The sequence below is a fragment of the Trematomus bernacchii genome, unplaced genomic scaffold (genome assembly GCF_902827165.1).
Source record: "Trematomus bernacchii unplaced genomic scaffold, fTreBer1.1, whole genome shotgun sequence".
Taxonomy (NCBI): domain Eukaryota; kingdom Metazoa; phylum Chordata; class Actinopteri; order Perciformes; family Nototheniidae; genus Trematomus; species Trematomus bernacchii.
The window spans coordinates 10968158-10986278 of record NW_022987851.1 but is presented as its reverse complement, the minus strand read 5'-3'; the positions used below and the strand labels follow the sequence as shown (position 1 = coordinate 10986278).

The 18121-nt window shown below is 39.7% G+C and overlaps 1 protein-coding gene across 13 annotated transcripts; it reads left to right on the top strand.

The window, feature by feature from the left end:
* Positions 1-1044: 1044 nt before the first annotated feature.
* Positions 1045-17768, top strand: picalmb (phosphatidylinositol binding clathrin assembly protein b). Of its 13 annotated transcripts, XM_034113080.1 has the most exons (23): positions 1045-1919; positions 6310-6452; positions 6554-6629; positions 6733-6835; positions 7242-7335; positions 7498-7609; positions 7694-7800; positions 7937-7978; positions 9086-9171; positions 9477-9600; positions 9691-9824; positions 10492-10589; positions 10760-10912; positions 11261-11344; positions 11930-12019; positions 12511-12621; positions 13076-13192; positions 13299-13329; positions 13502-13601; positions 13735-13794; positions 14541-14693; positions 15038-15143; positions 16372-17768. In XM_034113080.1, the coding sequence occupies exons 1-22, from the start codon at positions 1790-1792 to the stop codon at positions 15128-15130; spliced, it is 2241 nt and encodes a 746-aa protein (XP_033968971.1). In that variant the 5' UTR covers positions 1045-1789; the 3' UTR covers positions 15131-15143; positions 16372-17768. The 13 variants fall into 13 exon arrangements, with proteins under 13 accessions (XP_033968971.1, XP_033968960.1, XP_033968961.1 ...); XM_034113069.1 differs by lacking the exon at positions 11261-11344 and having other exon boundaries at positions 1046-1919; XM_034113070.1 differs by lacking the exon at positions 11261-11344 and having other exon boundaries at positions 1047-1919; positions 9697-9824.
* The last annotated feature ends 353 nt before the right edge of the window (positions 17769-18121 follow it).

Below are 18121 nucleotides of genomic sequence, written 5' to 3'. Positions count from 1 at the left end.
TGAAATGCTGTGGTGTTTTGTGAAATGCTGTGGTGTTTTGTGAAATGCTGTAGTGTTTTGTGAAATGCTGTGGTGTTTTGTGAAATGCTGTAGCGTTTTGTGAAATGCTGTATCGTTTTCTGAAATGCTGTGATGTTTTCTGAAATGCTGTAGCGTTTTCTAAAATGCTGTAGTGTTTTGGGAAATGCTGTGGTGTTTCCTGAAATGCTGTAGTGTTTTGTGAAATGCTGTGGTGTTTTCTAAAATGCTGTAGTGTTTTGTGAAATGCTGTGGTGTTTCCTGAAATGCTGTAGCGTTTTCTGAAATGCTGTGGTGTTTCCTGAAATGCTGTTTCGACTTGCACTTCAGGGCCACCGTAGTTATTCTTAATTGACTAAAAAAAGCAACAAATGAACAAATGCCTGATATCTCTTGCATTGCATTTTGGAAGATCACTGTATTATGTCAAAGGTAGGCCTATGTCTATGTATATATCTTATAGATCTTTAAGATATATACATAGACAATAATACAATTAATTAATATTATATATTGACACTTCTTATGCTCATCGATGAGCATAAGAAGTGTCAATATATAATATTAATGAACGTTCTAGTTCATTCAAAGCCAGATAACTCACTTTTTGATCATTAGCCTAGAGAAGAACATGTGCAATATCGTCAGAAGAGTTTTGATGTAGTTGTTCAACCCCACAGTTTCCACTAGCACTACATTGTTTTTTTGTGCAGGGTTTATTTATTTCTGAACTATTGTCACAGCAGGATGTAAAAGTAGCTTCTATAACAAAATGCTGTAAACATGTCACATGTCTGGTAAATAGAAATGTATAAGTCAATTAATTTATGGTGAGAACTATATCAGGTGTGGTCATTTTAAATGGCTGTTTACATTTGAATGCCACAATATCACAACTCTTTATTGCGATATTATATTAGTGATTTTACGTGAGCTATGACAAGATACAAATAATGTCTATAAATATAGTTTGAAACATCCCAAAACTGTCATGTGTTCACTGTGACACGCCTGTTGCAGCCTTACTTTGTCATGTCCATTCCCCACTGATCCATGCAGGCTTCACCCTCTCCTCCAGGCCTCTGACTGAGCATTTGTGCCCCCTCCCTCCTCCCCAGCTGGCCTGCGGTCAGTTGCTGTACACCTGCACCACAGCAGACATTATGGGAGCTCAGCAGCGTAACATCTGATTCAGGCTCTGCAGGGGCGGCGTGTGTCGTGTGTTCAGGCAGGTTTTCACCCTCAGAGCTCGGCAGACAGAGCAAAGCAGGCCCGCCATTTCGCCTCCTCCTCGGTAGTCTTTTTTATTTCTCAGCGCTTTACGGCGGAGCAGCGGCAGGAGGAGGAGAAGCGGCGGCGACGACTGGCGGAGCGGCGGAGGCAGGCAGGAGGAGAGACGCAGGGATCCGGCGTGCCACATCGGGATGAGAGCGACACAGAGACCCGGGTCGGATGAGTCAGCGAGTGGACCCTGCAATCACGGCATCCCTGAAATCTGACTGACGGAGCGCCAGAAAGAAGAAACAATTTAACAATTTCTGATTGTTGTTGTTGTCGGATTCCGCTTCTCTTTATTCCGCCCTCCCCTGGTCCGCGTCTGCCATAGCCTAGTTTTGATTTTTTTTATTCCACCTAGGTGGGAAAGGGGGTCCGGCAAGGTTGCGGAGGAGGTGGAGGTTTTATTTTATTTTTTTCCCCTTAAAAGCTCACACCCGAAGATAAAAATTCAAACAACAATTCTAAAGTCTTTTGTTGCATTGAGTGAGTGAAGATGTCGGGGCAGAGCATTACGGACAGGATAACTGCAGCCCAGCACAGTGTAACGGGATCCGCCGTGTCAAAAACAGTATGCAAGGCAACCACTCACGAAGTAATGGGCCCGAAAAAGAAACATTTGGATTGTGAGTATCCTTTTTTTTCAACTTTACAGCACACAAGTGTTAAATCACCGCAGGCTGAGCGGAAACGCCGCTTCAGCTGTCTGAGTTATGGCGGTGGAGGAGCTACCAGGCCTCAAAGCCTAAGCGATGCTACATGCTAAATTGCTCATGTCAGGGAGATTATATTGTTATAACATCGCGCACAGGCCTTGTTGACATAGTGCTCTACATAATTAAAACGGGTTGAAAGACGTAGTGTCCCTTTATTAAGCCTTACAAATGGGTTTCTTTTCATTTTTTGTCACAAATAGCTGTCAGACTAGCTTATCTGGCTGTCTGGTTTTGTTCACCCCTTTTCTCGTGTCATTCCCATGTCTACTCATTGATTTGTATCTTAAATGTTTAGCCTGCGTTGCAGATACATTGGATGAATATTTATTGAGCTGAATCTTAAAGGAAACAGGTAAATCGGTGTAAACTAGTGGGCCCCTGACTCTCACAGGCCCTGATATGAACATTTACTGGAGTCCAATTTCATCTCCCATCTTGGTGCACCTGCAGCTGGACAAGTGTCTCTTGCAGGCTACAGGGTGAAGTGATTGAGTAAAAACCTGGTGTTTCTCATGGAGTTATCATGATGTGTAAGACACTATAAATCTGAGTTTGTGGCTGAGGTTTGTGACTTTCCTTCCTCCTTTACTCAGGAAGTCAAACACTTCTGCTTGTACCCTGACGTAAGCACAATAGCTTAAATCCTCGTGTGACCATTAGTGTGATGCACTCCCAGAAAGAGGAGTCACTGTTCTTCTGTACTTAAGCAGGCAGTGGGTAGATTTTCTGCATATTGATCTGCACTTGCAAATGCATGATGGCAGCAATGAAAGAGTTTTTTGATAAAATGTCCTGCGTCATCATAAGAGTTCAGGAAAAAGTGTGTGCTGAATCCAGGCTCATTGTCATGATCTGTGGAGAGGAATCGAAGATAATATGAGTTAACTGGTCATAAGTAATGGTTACTTGCTGAATATTTTGGCTCAATGTTAAAAGTTGCAGGTTCCACACCTGTTGTGCTGCTCGGGCTCACTCCCCTGAGGTGAGATGAGCAAAAGTTGGCAGAGTGAGACTCAAATATCCAATGTGACTGACGTGTCTCAGTATACAGAACAGTGTATAATCTGTTTAGATACAGTATGAACACAGTATCATCTTGTTTAATGTTGAAACATGAAGGTGTCTGGATTATTTGATTTATAGTGTATACATTAAGATGGATTACTTTATGTCCCTTCTGACATGATAGTAGAGTTTTCCCTAAGTTTTCCCTAATATGTAAGTATTGTATATGGCAATTGCATGCCTTTTTTATTAGAGAGTTATCAATACTTTAAATGAGGGGAGAAAGAGATCGGGAAAAGCCTAAATTTAGAGATCATACTTGCAGTATGCACAATTATGGCTGGATATGAATATGGTTGTATCGTAGTCTTAAATGTTGTCCTATCCTAAGCAGTTTTGCAGGAAGGTTTTGAGACGATGGTCAAGCTAATGCATTAAAATGATTGATTCTGTCTGACCAAAGGTCTAAAACCTAAAGATATTGAGTTAAAGATATTGAGTTTACGATAACATAATGCAAAGAAAAGCAAAAACTCTTTAGATTTGAGAAGTTGGAACAAGGTAATATTTGTCCTTTTTGCTTGATGGAAGACTTTGGCTTTTTGATTTTAGTTCAACTAGGATACATGAGTTTTTGGGACTTTGGGTATTATACTTTTTACAATTTCCTACAACTCTTTGTTTTACCTAACCAGAAGCCAAAGTTATCAATAGTCAAATATATGTCATCATAAGCAGTCCGATAAGAAAATAGCGTTTAAATTATATTTATTTCATGAGTCTATTGGAGCGTTATCCCCACCTGTTGATTTGTGGAGTTGTGTCAAAAACTATACAGGGAACCTTTTAAATAAACCAGATTATTAATCTGACATTTGATGGCAGTTTTTTTTATTCTGTTCTGGCCTGATCTCTTACTTTGTTCCTCTCTGTAACAACACTTAATTCACTCGCAATCATGCAGATCACAATCATCAGAGATGTGTGTGATTGTCTCTACATATTGCTTGTTCTCCTCTGTTGTTTTGACCGTGTTTTGACTTTGCACAAGTAAAACAGTGACTGGATCTATTTTAGGATTTTAGTTTTTTTGATTATTGGCAACTTTTGAAAATCAATGCTACAAACATTTATTGTACTATAACAGACAGTATTAGGGTTGGATACCTCGTCCTCCACATAGTTATTTAGTGCTTCTGGGCAAAAAAATAAGTTTATAGAGTCATTATTTAGAAAATTAGGATTGATACAATTACGATACCTGCCTAAACTATCTTGCTGCCAATACTGAAACATTACTACATCAGAAATCTGTAAAAGTAATGGGCAAATTAACACATTTGCAAGGTTATCCTGAGTTAGTTTTTAGTGATTATATATTAACTCCCAACATATATCCCACCCTAATGGTGATTAACACTGTTCAGCAGCGTCATGCTCCTTCATGATTGTTACATTAATGAATTAGAATCATTAATGTTAACCACAGTGAATATTTAGTGGCTGATTGTTACATGACAGTGCTGTCAGTTTATCCTCCTCCCCCATATTCCTCCTCCTTACTCGTACTCATCTCCTCTTCATCATCTTCTTCTGTGGGCAGCTCAGCCACCCATGCTAACTGCTGCTGCTTCTCTGGAAGGTTATCCTGTCCTACTTAAAGTCCCCCGCCTTTGAAAAGTCAAATATAGGACAGAAAAGGAGGCCCAATTACCCCGTCAGTCTGATCGCTGCTGTGAATGGCAGGGTTATTCTCACTTTGACTAACATCATTCAAGCAGCACATGGATGTAGGGTAAACATGTTTGGAGAGGAAGTGGGGCAGAAAATGTATGATTTACATCTTAATGTCCTGCACTTTACCTTGCTCTGTTAAAAGGATGTTTTCATGCCATTAACAATTGAAATGAATGCTATCAGTGTCTGCTTCTGCTTCAGGGGTCCCTGATTGCATCGGTGATGGTTCTATGTTTATTATGCTAATTTTATGTAGAAAACTTCTTGCTTAACATACTGTTATTTTAGGGTATTTTGAGTAGAATTATTCTGTAATTGTAACTCGGGTCTACAGGGTAATTATTGTCACTAACAATGAGATGTATTAACAGTTAATAATTGACGAATAGATTTGGCAATCAAGCATCTATTCTAGAATATAACATGCCAGCAAAAAGTCAGCAGTAATATCTTTGCTATTTTGGGTAATTTAAAATGTAAATGAATAACCAACTTCAATTATACATTCTACAGAGGTTTTCAGGGGGGTATATACAGTAGAGGGAATACAACTGAATAAATAAGATATGAACATTTGATACTTCCTTTAGAATGGTATTAGGTGGAGAACATCGGCAAAGCCCAGAGAATGCTTGAGACATAACTTAAACAATCAATTGAATATCTAAGTTATTGTGTCAAGATTTTATGTTAATATTTTATTTGGAGATCAATTTGTAATCTATTTTCAGTTTTAACTTGACCAAACCTCTCTTTGAAAAGTATCCACTTAAATATAGGAATTAGCAGCAGTGTGTTTTGCAACTTTTGGTATTTTGCGAACGCTGCTAACAGGTGACCAAACTGCACATAATGACCTGTTGTGGAGGAGTTAAGTGTGAGTCACATCGGAGACTGTTTTTGTCTCAGACATCCAAAAATGAAATGGTGCATCTGTGGTCGCTTTTTACTTTTCATCGTAGGCAGCAGGTTGTCTGTTCACTAACTCATCGTTAGGCCTTTTGACAATTCACTCAGAATATGCTGGTTTATATGAGTGTGTGTGTGTGTGTGTGTGTGTATATATATCATTATATATTTAGCCTTGGAAAATCAGATACCTCTTCTCCTTCTGTCACCTCCACCCAATATAATGATATTAATACAAGGGTATTTGATCAAATATCAAATATCTATATATAGAACTAAATATCAAATATCCCTAACTCGACACACTATCGATTGTGCAATGATATTTTCACAGTTTTTTTTACACAATAACGGATTATATTTAAGCGGGTGTTTTTTACACAAATTGTAATTTTACTATTATCAAGACTTAACGATTATCCAAATATTTGCGCAATAATGGACTACAACAATTGTCTTATCATAATAAAATATGTATTGCTGCAGTTATATTCAAAATAATGGAAGGATGAAGCACAGTATATTGGAGAAGAGCAGTTTGACATTTTCTTTTGATGGACTTTTTTTTTTCTTCAGCCTTGGAAAATAAAACGTTTATTTTTGATAGTTACACATATTATGTTTAACGGAAACTTGTGTTTTGTTTTAGATTTGATCCACTGCACCAATGAGATGAATGTGAACATCCCCCAGCTGGCGGACTCTCTGTTTGAGCGGACCACCAACACCAGCTGGGTGGTGGTGTTTAAGTCTCTCATCACCACACAGCACCTCATGGTCTATGGCAACGAGGTGACGCTCCTCAGCATGCACAGGCAGACCATTTCACCATTAATGTGTTACCTATTAGGAGTGTGGTGTTGTTTTGTTAACCTGTCTCCCCTTCCTCACAGCGGTTTGTCCAGTACTTGGCCTCAAGGAATACATTATTCAACCTCAGTAACTTTCTGGACAAAAGTGGGCTACAAGGTAACAATTTGATTCTGGCTGTTGTTGATTGTAGTTCTAAGTTATTCTGAAATGATGCTCTGTTTCTTAAAGTACATTTTCCTTCTGTTGTTTTTCATTGCAGGTTATGACATGTCCACATTTATCAGGAGGTATAGTCGATATCTGAACGAGAAAGCTGTTTCATACAGACAGGTCGCCTTTGACTTCACAAAAGTTAAACGCGGGTAAGGACCTATTATTTTTAATATTTATTTTCTATTCTACAATATTAAACTGTCGAAATATTTACTTTTGTAATATATCTGAAAGAAGAATGGTATTTAGTCTGCAACAAACTATCATATTCTTTATTGTTAAACATCTCAAGTATTTTATGTAGTCTAAAACATTTCAGAAATAAACCAATTACAATATTCCAGATATCTTCAAAACTGTTTTTTTTTAATTATTATTACCTATAAGTATGATTGTACACTGAATATCTTTTGGGTTTAAGCATGACATCTGTCATAAAAATGAAATACATTCAGTCTGTTTTTTAGGAGCTGTTTGCTCATCTCTCTCTCGGTCTCCCCCCCACCTTCCCCCTCTCTTCCCTCTCCTGCTCCGACCCTTGCTTTGTCCGCACAGAGTGGACGGCGTAATGAGGACCATGAACACAGAGAAGCTGCTGAAGACCATCCCAATTATTCAGAACCAGATGGATGCCCTCCTCGATTTCAATGTGAGTTTGAGGTGAAGCCCCCCGCAGCGCTGCAGCTCGTGTAGTAAAAAGCAGCTGGAAGAGGCTGCTGCAAACTGAGGCAGATGCATTACTGTAGTTTGTTTATCCACGTCAACACATCGCTGTGGGGGAGCTCTAAGATAAACGACTGCTTTCCCTCAGGTCAATGCCAACGAGCTGACTAATGGAGTCATCAATGCAGCCTTCATGCTGCTCTTCAAAGACTCCATCAGGCTCTTCGCTGCTTACAATGAAGGCATCATCAACCTGCTCGGTAAGACCACTTTCACCTTTTGTCTTCATTTTCTGCCCAATTCTTTGTGGTGGCTCATACAAAATTATTCTTTTCACTAAATAGAGAAATACTTTGACATGAAGAAGACTCAATGTAAAGAAGGTTTGGACATTTACAAGAAGTTTCTCACCCGAATGACCCGGATATCAGAGTTCCTCAAAGTAGCAGAGGTAACAAGAACTTAATGTTTTTTTTTTTTTTACAGAAACGCCTTTCTGCTCTTATTTAAGATGTTTTTTGTTCAGTGAAATGCCTTAATGCTGCAGGGACGTGATTGTAATTCTTTTTGTTTTTCTTGTCTAACAGCAGGTGGGCATTGATCGAGGAGATATCCCAGACCTTTCACAGGTAAGCACCGAGCCTTGAGAAAAATCTGAGAAGATAGCTTTTTCGCTCTTAATAGGAAGTCTTTCCTTGCTCTCTTACTCTTATTTTGAGCTCTAACTGCTCTGTTATTATCACCGGCGTTGTTTTTATTGAACTAGAGTTTAGTACACAAGACACAGAAAGTTATTAAAATAAGACACTTTGCATGATTTCCTTCTCAAGCGCATGTTTGCCAAAGGAGGTGCTCTTCTTCTCCTGTTTCTTGTCCTTTTTCTTCTTCTTCTCCTTCTCCTTTTCTTCTTGCCCTATCCTTCTTCTTCTCCTTCTTTCTACAGTAAATAAAGGTGTTGTTCCACTAAGTGTTTTAAAGTAATCACTGTAATTGCAGTCCACTCAGTAAATCTGCACAGTGACAGTTAGATGAAGTGCACATACTGTTGTGTTGTGCTATGGGGAACCAATTTAACAGAAACATGTTACCCCGGAGAACTGCAGCCAAAATGCATTCCCCCTCTGACTGTCACCACCTTTATATTCTGTATTCTCCCCCTTATCTTTCCACTTTAGTTCACAGTTTGTGTAAGTACTATCATTTCACTCTTCTTCTATGTCCGTGACTTGCTTCAGTGTTGTCTTTCCGCATGCCTCTGCTCTGACTCTGTCTCCTACATCGTGGTGAAAAAAAGTTGAAGGAAAAAACACTCGCTGTGGTAAATTTCTGTTCACTTTGGTCACGTTGTTGAGGTGTAAACCAGTGTAGCTCATCTCCTGTAGAGTGGCTGCCCCGTTGTACTTAGACACGGCCGATTCAACAACGCCCCGGCTGTTGAAGAGTCGTGCTGCAGTACGTCATCCCACATAGATGTGACTCTCATCCAAAGTAGCTTTTTGGCTGGAATGCAGTCATCTATCAGTGGTGGGTAACTGTTAGCCCAAAGCTAGTTTTTGTGGCCCAAATTCAACCTCCTAATCAAAGACATAAATTGGCTGTTTGGTGTATTTCATGGTGTGGGATGTTTTTGCTCTATCGTGGTTGCCCACCACTGTCCTTTATGGTCTGGATGTCCACGTAGACTACATCTTCTACATCTTAGGAACTTGCTGATTGTGTGTTTTCTGTCACGGCAGGCTCCCAGTAGCCTTCTGGAAGCTCTGGAGCAGCATTTGGCCTCTTTAGAGGGCAAGAAGGTCAAAGACTCCACGGCTGCCAGCAGGTACATTAAAGCTCCCCTCAATATTACTGAACTCCTCTCTCCTCTTCCTCAAATCTGTCTTCCAATTTATATTGCTCAGAGATATAACGTTTAATTAGATTGTGCTGAATCAAGTCAGTCTTTTAGTCAAGTTTTATTTTGACTATGATTTGTATAGCAAGCATTCGCACGAGCTGAAAATATGACGGTATGTAAAAAGTAAAGCAATTTGAGAAAAGTGCACAGCTACAAATGTATAATAGGAAAAAAACTATAAAAAGAATAAACCAAATAATGCAGAGTACATTTGTGTCTCTTTCCTCCAGGGCCAGCACTCTGTCAAACGCAGTGTCATCGCTGGCCAGCACAGGCATGTCTTTCACTAAAGTGGACGAGCGGGAGAAGCAGGCGGCTCTGGAAGAGGAACAGGCTCGACTCAAAGCTCTGAAGGTGGACTTTCTGTTTTAAAAACAACACCTGTACACTTTAATATTCCCAGTTGTTGCCTGTATGTTTGAATGAAAGTTTCTCTTCACTCAGGAACAGAGGCTCAAAGAGCTCTCCAAGAGGCCCTCCTTCGCCACCACCGACACATCGCCCGTCTCCACCACCGGGGGCACCATCAGCACAGCACCAGCCATCGACCTCTTCTCCACGCCCAGCTGCTCCAACGGGTACGCATACATCGACAGGATATATTTTAGTTATGGATAGGTTTATTTCGTTTTTTTCCCACTATTTTATATCAATGCTGCAATCATCTAGTCCCTTAACATTCATCCACTTTAGATAACTTAGAAAAGGTCTCTATAGAGATGTGTATTGTCTGTTCATACTCTTCATGGAAGGTCATTTCAAAAACCTTAAACTTTTTTTAGTCTAATAAATAAACAAATAACAACACCTATGTCATTTATGTAACAACAAATACAAACTCCACCTTCAGAATTCAATGTTCTCTCTTTCACTGAACTAACACTTTTAGTTCATGCAATTTTCCCTTATTTTCCAAAAAACTACCAATATTTTCCGTCCAATCACAAAACCCAAAAATAATCAATCTTCATGGCAGTGCATGTGGAACACAACAGTTACGAAATACTATATATCAATAAAGAGTAAAATCTTAAACAAATAGGCAGAAAAAAACACCACATACACCGTGTTCGCATCTATAAATATAGAGAAGTGTATTTTAAGACGAAAAGGGTATTTTTGACTCCAACCTTTGAATCAGGACTTTAACATTTTTATTTTGGCTACCTTTTTAGTTGTTTTGCACATGAGAAAAGGGGTCTCTTTTTAAAGTAGTTAAACATTGGTTTTCTTTCCCCTCTGCAGTGCAGTGAAGATGGAGAGCGACCTCTTTGACCTGCAGGCCTTCCAGGCCTCCATGCAGTCGGGCTCCTCAGGGCTTCCAGTGGCTACAGCGTGGGCAGGTACACAGCGGCCTCTCAGCACCTCCAACATCTGTGTTTCTCAACATTCTGGGTCTTTTCTGCATGCTGTCCTTCTCTTGTTGTCTGACTCTGATTCCCCCCTCTTCCTCTCCACTCTTTTTGTCTGTCTTTGTCTTTTTTCTCTGTCTCTCTTTCCTCTGCCTGCCTAGATCCTTTCACCTCTGCAGAAGCTGGAGATGAATCAATGCCAAACCTTAACCCTTTCCTCTCAAAAATCGTTGTCGAAGCCACTCACTTGCCTGTCGTGTCTTCAGACGGTGTTAGCTTTCCCTCTAGGACATCTGGTCATGAAATGTTTGGTGGTAATGACTCATTTTGTTTCTCCTCAAAAGTCTTCTTGTCGCTCTTGTTCATTTGTCTGTTGCCACTTATAAAGCATGACGAGCCTGCATGTTTACTGTGCTGACTGTTGATTTTCTGTCTCTTAATTGATCTTCTTTTATCTGTCTTCAAAACAATCCTCATTGCAGTTCATACCAAGCTCCAGCTATGTTTTATTATAGCCAGTGTAGAGGCCATACACCCATTTCGCTTTACCTTCCATCCTCTATTCAAATTAAGTTTGGTGTTGCATTGTTATACAATCATGCCTTAGAGCTTTTAAGTTAAAACCTGTTCTTCTTTTACCAACCCTATTTTTGATTCTCCAGATCGTTACAATCCCTTTATTGACACAAACTCATCCGTTTCAACCAATTACAAACGCACAGTTCGGATAGAACACTCAATCTCAGGTACTATGATGGCTCTCCATCCCAGCCTATGTTTCCTGAGCCCTGGCAAACATAGGGTCCCATACCCTAACCCTCAGGGCTCCTATTTAGATATAAACAGTAGAAATGTGGTCATAAACTAAAGAAAAAGTTTGACATTTTGGGAAATACAATGATTTGTCCTCTTGCCTGGAGAAGATTGATAACCTTCGTATATGTGTGTTTGTCTGCTACTACACACCTTTTATTTCTGCTCTGAAACCAAAAGGAGAGGTTTTTATTTTAATTGTATTGTTTTTCACTGATCTTCTTATCCAACTCTCAGCAGGAAGTTGCCCAAAATGTCAGACTATTCCTTTAATCCCCCCCTTTTGGTAGCTACAACAGTTTTCTACACTATTTTATCCTTCTATTAATCTTAAACTGTACTTAAAACACTCAGAACTGAACAACTACAATCATGTTATCCGTCTTCTCTCTGCCTGTACTGCTGTCATTTCCCACCTGTCTCTTTGGCCTGGTCTTGAAATGCTTTTTCCTTTTGCTCTTTTTCTTCTCCTCTCTTTCTTCTTTGTCTATCTCGTCCTGCTTCCTGTGGCGTGTCAGACTCCTTCTGTGGTCCAGTGTCCATTGCTCAGCACCTCCCACACCAGGCTCCCTTCCCCACTGAGCCCTCTGTAGCAGGTCTATTCAGAGGTACTGAAGGCTCTGCGGCGCACTCAGCCACAGATTTATTTTGCTATTCTGTGGAGAAAGTGGTAGCACTCAGCTCTCTGTTCAATTGTTCTGTACAAATTGTTTAGAAATGGTTTAAAATAACCACACTACATTCAAACTTCATCTTACATTTGGAACTTCCATTCAGACAACATTTGAGTTAAAACAATATTTTTTTTTAAATGGAAGCTTTAATGTTTTTTGAGGACAAGGATTTCACTTTTACAGATTTTAAGGTGCTAGTAAATAACGGCCTGAGTGAAATAAAAAAAATCATGCGAGAATCAGATAAATCATACAGTATTTCTGACGCTGTGAAAACAGTATTACAAACTCCTGAGGGTAAACCAGTTTCTACCGTTGCATCTATGGACACTGTTCTACACGGGCCAGTGCAGAAAACAAAGTCCACATTTTCAGTTTTCACTTTTTTATCTCTGTAACTGCAGCTGTCTCCATCTCTTGTGAAGGATACTCGACGCCGCAGGCCGCTGCTCAGCAGTCGGCTGGAGGACTCCAAGTGGACTTTGAGTCCGTTTTTGGAGCCAAAGCCGCAGGCAACAACAGCCTTGATTGTGATGGTGAGGATTTACATTCAATAACTGCAATATGATGGTTTTAAGTCAAGTAAACATTCATCTAAAATTAAAATCGCTAGGCAGTAAGGTGAAAGTTATACTACTTTTCCAAAACACTAAAGCTCCTTTAGTTTATATAGCAGTCTGCCTTTTCTGTCCTTAACATTTACAGATAATTTTTTTTTAAAGAAAAAACTCTAAAAGGTCCAAAACATTCTCTGCATTTTTCATGTTTTTCTTTTTTTTTATATATTCTTGAAAAAGTCAAATGAGAACAATTTACTCACACTCATCACTGATCTTGACAAGTACAAAATAATACAAGAATAGAGTGATATAGTCCTGGACTTATCTCTATCCTTTTTAATTGTTAAACTACTACTGACAAAATACTTTAAAGATATCCATGTGTAACCCAACAAGTATACATGGGTTTATTGTCTCTGTGTCTTGTCAGATATTTCTGGCGGCATCCTGAAACCGACCCATGCCGGCTCCGGCCAGGCGTGCGGTCTGCTGCCGGACAAGCTGGTGTCAGATGACCTTGACTCCTCCCTGGCTAACCTTGTGGGCAGTGAGTGTGATGCTGTGGCTTCCAGCTCCTCTAATTAAAGTGCATGTTCATTAAGGCATTGACGTCTAAGACCTTCCCATTGAACTGTCTTTTTTTCTTTTCTCAGACCTCGGGATTGGAAACGGCACGATGAAAAAGTAAGAAATGGATGAGCGCTCGGTGGCTTTAACAGACACACATAATTAGACACACACTCTCTGCATCACACACTCTGCATCACACACTCTCTGCATCACACACAGCAGCAGCTTTGTGCTTTTAGGGCAGATACAAGCTGTTGCTAACATCCACTGTCGTCTTAATCTGCAGCGACATGCACTGGGTTCAGCCGGGGGAGAAGAGGATGACCGGCGGCACCGGCTGGCAGCCCAAAGCGGCGCCGTCCACGACCTGGAACCCCGTTTCCATGGTGACGCACAGATTTCTAACTGTAGTGCTCCTGATTTCTGCTGCTCTTGTCAGTTTATTGCCCAATAATGGCGGATGATGTATTGTTATGCTGCTAGTTTGTGTTCTCACTACCCTGTTTGTTTTTACCTCAGCCATCGTCAGTCATGGCCTTCCCTGCCACCACACCCACAGGCATGATGGGATACGGCATGGTCAGTATTCTGGGAAATGTACAGTGTAGATCTAGTAGCATTTAGGAACTCTGATATAATATAATATCCGAAATGCCGCTGAATCAGATGAATTGACCTGTTCCTTATGTTTCGAGAATGAATTGAAATTGATTGAGTTTAACTGGATCAAGAGACTTTTCTCTTTTGAACGTTTTTTTATTTTATTTAAAGCACATTCAGTTTATTATTATTCTACTTTCACTGACACAGGGTTGTCTTTTTTTAATTTATTTGACTTTTGAGGGGTAATGTATGGAATGCACACAGACGGCACTTTTCGTTGCATGATATGATTATTCTTCTTAATGATTAACAGTTTCAAATATTATACAGTAACACTGTATACGTAGTCACCTATGATGCTTACGTTTTGTTGAATGAGAATCCATTATGTGTAGAGTTTGAAATGTTTGGGTTTAGCGCCCTCTAGAGGTTGTATGAAACATTATGAATTCAAAGATAAAGCTTAAATTAATCTGTATTTTATAACAAGGAAGTCAAAGTTTACTCATCAAATGTGCTTGTGTTATCTTAGTCATTATTCATATAACACATCCTTTAAATATATATTCTTGGTCTTGAATAAATTGTCACTATTGTATGACAGACTACAGACCAAATAATACACCAAAAAGTGTTTTACGTTTACAGTTATAAACTTTACACATAGCGTCTTCATTTTTTTTTTTAAAGCCACTGACATGACACCTCTCATCTCTGCGCAGCCTCAACAGATGGGCTCTATGGGGATGATGAACCCCCCCACCATGATGTACTCCCAGCCGGTGATGAGGCCTCCCAACCCCTTCGGCTCTGTGTCCAGCGCTCAGGTGGGTGATCAGCAGTCTGACCACGCCCCCGAGCTGATGCACAATGAAGTCAGTATCTGTTTGCACAGTTATCAGGTTGAGTAAATAGGTGTATCCATTGTGCCGTGACGTGTATCGTAATTAGTCACCATGTAAGCCTTGTTGTCGGTGTGAATACCGCTGAAGATGATGACAGTTTTAACAATGGACCCATCACTCTAATGATGAGCAAAACTGTGAATCATCTCAGTCTTGACCCCCCCCCCCCCCCCCCCCCAAAAGTACTCCTTTTTATTAACCCTTCTTTCATACGTGACAGCCTCTCCAAACTAATCTCATCCCTGCTTCAGTCTCTGTACTGACTCTGACTTCTCCTCTGGTCCTCCTACTTCCTGTATTTGGTCCTGAAATAGCCCTCCGCTGCCTCTAGTCCTTCCAGCCAGAGCCCCCTCCGAGCCCCTGGACAGGACCCGTTTGCACACCTCTCTCTCAAGGATTTCTTGTAGAGCGTCTCTTTAGGTACAGCATGGTCTTTGCTAGCGGTTGCTCCTGCATGTGTTGCACGCTCACTGCTAACTCCCCTTTCTTTCAACATACTTGATGTCTCCCTCATCCGATTAGATGCTACATGTTTACTTTTCTTTTTTTCTGTTTTATTTTGACCCTTGTTGCTTGGATTTCTTGCTGTTTTAATGGATGTAATGCGTCTTAAACATAGCTAGACTCATTCTAACCCTTTGTCCCTGCACTGTCATCACGTATTGCTCCAACCTGTGTCAACTGAACCTTGCAGCCACTGCTGAGTTTAACCAGTTGACTGTTTGCTTAGCTCTGTCCTTCAAGTTATCATTAGGCAGTGTTGTCTACAAAAATTATTTTTAAAAACCATGAAACATAAATGTCGTCAGAAGAAAATTGTTGTAGATTAATGTTGAGCCGCTATTGCTTCAATAGTGGTAATTAAGTTGACATTATCTCTGTGTTGGTTGAAAATGTGGTCTCTCTGGCTGACTTTTAATATTTTCAGCTGACTCCTTTTAAAACAAGGGAAAACATGTTCTTAAATTAGCACAATAATGGCTGCATGATATCATGTTAAAGGCCATGGGCTTACGCTCACAGATCCCAAACATGAAGTCAGCATCCTCCCAATTTCATGAACATTCTAATAAGGGTTGTCAGGTTTGAATAACTTTGCTTTCTGTAGCCCTACAACAATTGTAGGGTAACTCTAACTCGTTACTAACAGGTTGATTTTATAGAAAAAAGGGCTAAATAACATTAAATACAAGAGGCGCTTTCTTTTAAGTTTATATTTTCATTGACATTTTGAAGAGCTATATGCCCCAAGATGGGCTGAAGTTTTTGGTTTAAAAAGTGTTGTAATTGTCTTATATTTTTTTATAAGGTCCTTGGTGGTATATACTGTAGGCCCATCAGAAGAGCCAATTAGATGATGCATTGATTCTACATTTTTAATACACATTTTTCTGCTCTTTAATTCTCTCAGAGAGCGACACATGTTCTCATATTTTTGGTTTTAAGAAGCCAAGGAGAGACCTGCCAAGGAACAGCCAGATAAACAGCACCTCAACACAAATCCAGAGCTTACCACAACTGCTATTATATTATACATATAAGCTATTGCTGTTCTGGGGAAGGGTTTTGCAAACAGTCAATTACCTAATTGATTATTTCTATTCTCATTTAAGCAATTTACTAAGAATGTTTGTTACCTTTCTTGCAGATGCAGTTCATGTAATGAAGAAAAAGTGTCTCTCGGAAGATGAAGCACTTAGCAGCAAAGCTTTGTCCTCGTTGCAGTCTAACTCTACAGCGAAACATTCACACACTCCCCAAATACAGACATGTCAAGAACACAATGGTGCAACGACTGTCAGAAACCATGGTAACCATGTCCCAGTGACGTTTGGCGGTAGCTCACACCCATTATTCTGTAACTTGTCCGAGACGTGGAGTGATGCTGCTGTCTAAACCCCCTTAAAGAGGATTCCTTATCCATTTTACAGTGTATTCTGTAAAGATAGATATGGGTGCTGAGAAACTTTGATGTTATGTATTTGGAAATACTGTGGTTGGATGTAAAGGCTTGATGTTCAGCGCGGAGGGGGTCCGATCATCAGTCATCCACTCCCTACAGTTATTTAACTGTCACTAAGTAGTGATGCTAATGGCGTTTACACCTGTTTAGTTTTTGTCTTTTTTACCGTGTTTACAGTAGACATTCCTCGTGTGTTGTTTGTATTTATTTATGATTATTGGTTTAAGAATGGGGTGAAAAAATAATGTAAAATCTATCATTGAACAGCTGTGGGAGTGCTTCAGCATTAAACAAGGATCTCAGACTATCATTGAGAGGTAGAGTTAAAAAAAAAAAAAACTATTATATAAATTACACCTATTAAGCGGAATGATAGAGCACTAAATATTCTATGAGTTTTGTGTTAAGAAACCTTTTTACTAGATGAAAGATTTCACAATCTCCATTGTACTCAAAGTGCAGGGGTTAGAGTATGAGTCAGTCAGCAGTATATATTCGATTCTGTGCCTAGGGTTTTTTGCAATGGATCGTTTCCTGTCTAGTTGAAAAACACGTAATCCACGAATCTGAACGTCACACTGGGCTCCATTTGCTTTAAGCTTGGCATGCCATTGACTCACTGACCGTATTCAAGGCTGCCTTTACTCTGAATGTGAACGAGTTGTCTTCATGTTGCACACATCTTTCCACATTATCGTTCCTCAGTGGAAGTGGGTGGGGGCGGGGTGACAGGATGGAGTGTGTCTGCTTGTTGGTTAGCCATCGCTACGCTAACGGGGAAAAAGGGTCACAGATTTGATGTAAATTAATTGTATAAAAGATCCAGAGGACCAGGGTGGAGCGGAGGAGCACTGTTGATCGGCGCTCTGTGTGTATATAAAAACTGACTGTTCTTTGAGTTCAAAAGTGAAAGATGTATGAAATATGAAAGCAATTCAATCAAATTTGACTCTACCTAAGTTTGATTCAGGATATTCTCTGCGTTTGTCTCCGCAGATATTTTCTTTATGTAATTAGAACGTGTAGCAGACAATGACTGAAGTCTTTTCTTTCTTTTACAAATAAAGAGCAGCTTCCACAAACTGTTGTGCCGAATATGTTTTTTTAATTTAATGTAAATGTGAAATCTGTCATACAGAAATGTGAATCACTGGCATACAGCAGCCAGTTTTTACTGGGTTGTTAACCTGCAGCTGATTATTATTTTATTGATTTATCAAAGAAGTAATATGGTTATTGTTTATCAAATCCCAATCATATTTATCTACTGTAGTTCCGAATGTTGTCATTAAATCTCAATTTGTTTAGTCTGACCAACAAGCACAACCATAAAGTCAACTTGTTCAAAGACAAGGCAGCTCAATCAAGAGTGTTTGGATATTTAACTTGAATGTAAAATAACCAGCAACTAGTAAGTATTTAAGTAAATGTTATT

Bases quoted from the DNA above. Each gene is read 5' to 3' on its own strand.
- picalmb (XM_034113080.1), top strand. From the start codon at position 1,790: ATGTCGGGGCAGAGCATTACGGACAGGATAACTGCAGCCCAGCACAGT. The intron at 6,836-7,241 runs GTAAGGACCTAT...TTGTCCGCACAG, and splicing joins TTCACAAAAGTTAAACGCGG to AGTGGACGGCGTAATGAGGA. The intron at 13,795-14,540 runs GTCAGTATTCTG...ATCTCTGCGCAG, and splicing joins GCATGATGGGATACGGCATG to CCTCAACAGATGGGCTCTAT.